At 44.1% G+C, this 4,309-nt stretch overlaps 1 protein-coding gene across 1 annotated transcript; it reads right to left on the reverse strand.

The window, feature by feature from the left end:
• Positions 1 to 3,036: 3,036 nt before the first annotated feature.
• On the reverse strand, positions 3,037 to 3,711 carry LOC306782649 (tumor necrosis factor ligand superfamily member 6-like; the record flags this gene model as incomplete). The annotated part of the gene is made up of 1 exon (XM_079276093.1): positions 3,037 to 3,711. One exon carries the CDS (start codon positions 3,709 to 3,711, stop codon positions 3,037 to 3,039), a length of 675 nt encoding a protein of 224 aa, XP_079132219.1.
• Positions 3,712 to 4,309: the final 598 nt, after the last annotated feature.

Here is a 4,309-nt window from a genome sequence, read left to right on the forward strand (position 1 = left end):
GTAAATGTAACGTGTGGAAATTCGTAGATAAAGGCACATAAATGGGACTAGCGTTATTTTGTAAGAAATCAGACGGACCGTTGTGTGAGGATACGTTGAAATATCAGTAACGTCCGTGTTAGGAATCCTCTGGCGTCCTTGTCTTTGTATCAGTGGAAAGATACAGATGTTTAGTGACACATTCTTTCTCAGGAATTTGCAATCCATTCATGGGACAAGTCGAGGCTGGGTGGGGACATGTCTCATGAATGTGTAACGCATGAGTCCCAGACACGATGATGTGTTTTCTTTGAAGAGAGAGACATCATGTTGTTGTTAAGTGTAACTGCTAGAGGCTGTCCTTTGGCTTTAGTCATATACCTGTATGATATGTTTGTTTTCGTGATGTGGTATCATCGTGTTTTTACCTCAAGTTCTGTGACGCAGGCTCTGCTAGTTCTGCGATGACTGCTTCTAAGTCTTGAATCTATCTGCATGCCTTATCTACATATTTCCTTGATCCTTTCTTGCTTGATTTCTTCAGAACATTCTCAGTTGTGCACAGAATCATCACAAGACATCTTTGACTTCTGCATTGTGGCAGCCTGCAGTGCTTTACCAAGCATTTTAGGATATTTACATGATTTCAACATGGATCAAGAACATTCTCCCGACATGCCCGTTACCGCTGGGTTTTGCCAGAGGCTTTTATGTGCCTGCTTCTAACAGTTTGCTCCTTTCGCTTTCATCCTCCCTTTTCTGTTTTCGTTCTGAATCAGTCTGCTTTATTTAACTTGGCATGTAACATGATTTATCTACTGGAAGAACTTTCCCTTCATTGACTGGAGTAATTGTGATTTACGCTGCAGACAGATAACATGATTATCAGTTTGGGGCTTTTCCATTTTACACCCATCAGTTTGTCACCTGCAGCCTATTTGAGTTCCTGTTTGAAGGCACTTTTGTTTTGAGCAATTAGCCTATTAGCCCTCCAGTTACATAGCTGGCACATTTGATGTCTCATTTGTGGTGTGTGTATTTGGCAAAAATGATATTCAAAGTTCAAAGTTTGCTTTATTGTCAATTCCACAATGTACTGAACATACAGGGGAGTTGAAAAGACGTTTCTCTCTAGTCCAACATAAACATATAAAGTGAATACAGTGCAATATATTAAAAAACATTTAGACAATAAATATATATAATAAGATAAAAAAACAAAAAAAGCTATCAATCTGTATTTAGCAGCAGTTGGACATGGGACATCACTTTCTTTCCATTGTATTAAGAGAAGAACAATAACGGTCAGGATCTCTGTCTGACCCGTTGTGTGTTACCTCTGTTTCCCCTGATCTCCTCTCCTCAGGTGTTCTGTCATTCCCCCGTTTGTTATTGTGTGCCATGTGCTCTGTGTTTGTCCTCTGCCTCCAGACACCTCCCATGGCCACACCCTTGATTGTGCACAGCTGAGGACTCTCCAGCAGATCACCTCCTGCAGCCTGACACCCCAGACTCAGGTCCCACTAATGACTCCCCTGTCACCATATAAGCTCTGGTCCTGCAGTCTGGGGTTGTCAGGTCGTACTCTCTTTCACCCGCTTCGACTCGTTATTGTCTTCTGCCTCGTCAGTCCTTCCGGTTACCAGTCTGGTCACGTAAGTCTGAACACCGATTCAGTGGAGCTCGTTATCTGTTTGTTTTCTGTTCCTTCAGTTTTGAGTGCGGTCGAGTTTCCCTCCCGACTCCGGAGGCTAACGTTACCTTCCCGGCCTCCGTTGAGCTTCCCTCCCGACTCCGGTGGAGATTATCGGAGTGACTTTAGTTTGTTGGACAGTTAGTCTTTGGTTTTTGTTGGTTCATTCTGTGACTGCTCCTGCACCGTTAAATAAAGTCTCGGCTGGAGTAAACCTGCTGTGTGCGTGCGTTTGGGTCCACTAACTACACTACCACATAACAATAACACTATCACCACTGCCGGATGATTAGCCAAATTTAGCCTAGCCTATATTAGCTCACCAGCCCAAAATTAAAAAATACAGCTACCGACAATTAACATGTTGTATTCTGTTCAATCCGAAATGAATGGTGCTTTTACTCATCTCTTCAAGAAAAGTATTTATTTCCCAAGCTATTGCTTTGAGTTGCTATCAATAAAGTCCATGATTAAAGCCATGCTAATTTGTCTGGCTTAGCATTAGCATTTAGCCTATTAGAGCCCCAGTTATATAGCTAGCACAGAGGCTAGCATAAAAGTATGACCAGGATCACTCATGAAGAAGATGGAAAAACAACCAATATTTTTTGTCAAAATGACTTGTTTACAAATATTTGAGTTCAAATTTTGTTGGTATTAATTCATGCACAATTCAGGAGACTGTTGAGTTCAGAACGAAGAAAGAAGCCGCTCCTGTCCCTGCATGGACTTTTCTCGTCGGTCTCCAAATCAAAACAGCTGGTTCAAGTTCAAATGACCTGGTATTTAATTACAAAAGCGAAAACAGTTACAAACTGAATACACTATTAATAGCAATATGTTCCATGGAGCAGAGACCACACATGTTTCACCCAGCAGACTGGCGAATTCCGGTAAGCTGTCAAGCAAAAGTCATGAGGTCTGATTCTCTCCTCAGAATCACTCTTTTGTTTCAAATGTCTCTGGAATGACTTATCAGCTCACTGATTGGCTCCTCAACAAGCTCCTCCTTGGCCTCTGACCCGATGGTCCGTCCTCCTTTGAGGCCAGTGTGTCTTTCCTTGACCACTTCCTGCTTCCTTTTTGACGATGGTGCCTCTGCTGGGCTCATCTTTTACCATTCCTGTAATTCCCTCTCTCACCTAACACCTAATACATTTCAGCAAATCTTCTTCACAGTCTTCAATACATTCAATGATTGTACTTTTTGGTTTAAGACTTCTATAAGTAAATATATTGTGACATATAATATCCACCACTAGGAGTGCTTTTAAATTTCTCACAAGACTAACAGCCACAAACGTGTATTTTTTTTTTTTTATTTTATTTCAACGCCACGCAAACGCGCATCCATTGCATTGAGGTCACAGTTTGTACAACCCAAACGCTGTGGCTGCTTCCTCGTAGTTCACCAGGGAGAGGTCTATCACCCAGACACTCAGCTGGTTTCCTGTCTCCAGTGGGATCACCTCTCCCTGCGTGGCCGTGCACAGGCGAGGGGTCGATGCCGACCTGCTGTGCAGATTGCAGTAGGCCTGCATCACAACCGTGTCCTCTACTGTCTCGTTCTTCCTCAGCATCACCCTGCTGACCAGCGGTTGCTCAATGTCGCCCTTCGAAAAGGTCACCCTGGAGTAGATGTAGTAGTCACCGGGCTGCAGGATAGTCAACCAGCTGTTTCTGTAGTCGATGCTCCTTCGAACTGATTGGTTCGGGTCCCACTGGAGATAACCCTGTATCGATTTCTGATTCCATGTGTGTGATCGCGGCTCAACCACCATGCGTGCTAAGGCTTTGGTTTGTTGCTGGTTTGTTGATTCCTGCTTTTCTGAAGAGGGAAGCTGCATTCGGTCTTTGTGGTAGAGAAAGATGAATCCTCCGACCGACAGAAGCGCCTGCAGCGACACTACACCAACCAGAATACGGTGGAAAGACTTGCCGTGGCATTGTGACGGAAGCGGAGCCGGAGTGAGGACCGGGTCGGACCTGCTGAGGCGCGGAGGCACCATTTCCAGGCTAGTCTGGTGAGTGTTGACCATGATGATGAGTAGTGAAAGTAAGTTTCCAGACATCCCAGTCACTTCTGAGCCACACCTCCCTCAAGGAACTGAGATTTTCTCAGTTACTTCCTTTTTTCGGTTACAAATGAATGTGAGAAAATATAAATACACAAAATAACAGAAGAGATGGGGAAAACAATGGTGATTGTGAGCAAATAAATAAAGGTCCACTCAGTAGAGTGCAGATCTCTGCCAGGTGTATCTGCAACAACCACTGATGTTTACAGTACACTAGTACAGCTAACCGGTGTACTGGTAGTGCGGCTAACCGGTGTACTGGTAGTGCGGCTAACCGGTGTACTGGTAGTGCGGCTAACCGGTGTACTGGTAGTGCGGCTAACCGGTGTACTGGTAGTGCGGCTAACCGGTGTGCTGGTAGTACGGCTAACCGGTGTGCTGGTAGGACAAACAAAGAAAGATAATATCCAAGTCCATGCTTCCTTTCCTTTAAAATCTGCTCCATGTGCCCCATTTCGTTGACAGTTCTTGCTTTCATTTAATTGTTTGCAGATGATGAACTTATCTCCTAACAAGACATTTCCTCTCTTGCATAATTCGGACTTAATCACCTCAAACC

Source organism: Melanostigma gelatinosum, assembly GCF_949748355.1.
Source record: "Melanostigma gelatinosum genome assembly, chromosome: 9".
NCBI classification, from domain to species: Eukaryota; Metazoa; Chordata; class Actinopteri; order Perciformes; family Zoarcidae; genus Melanostigma; species Melanostigma gelatinosum.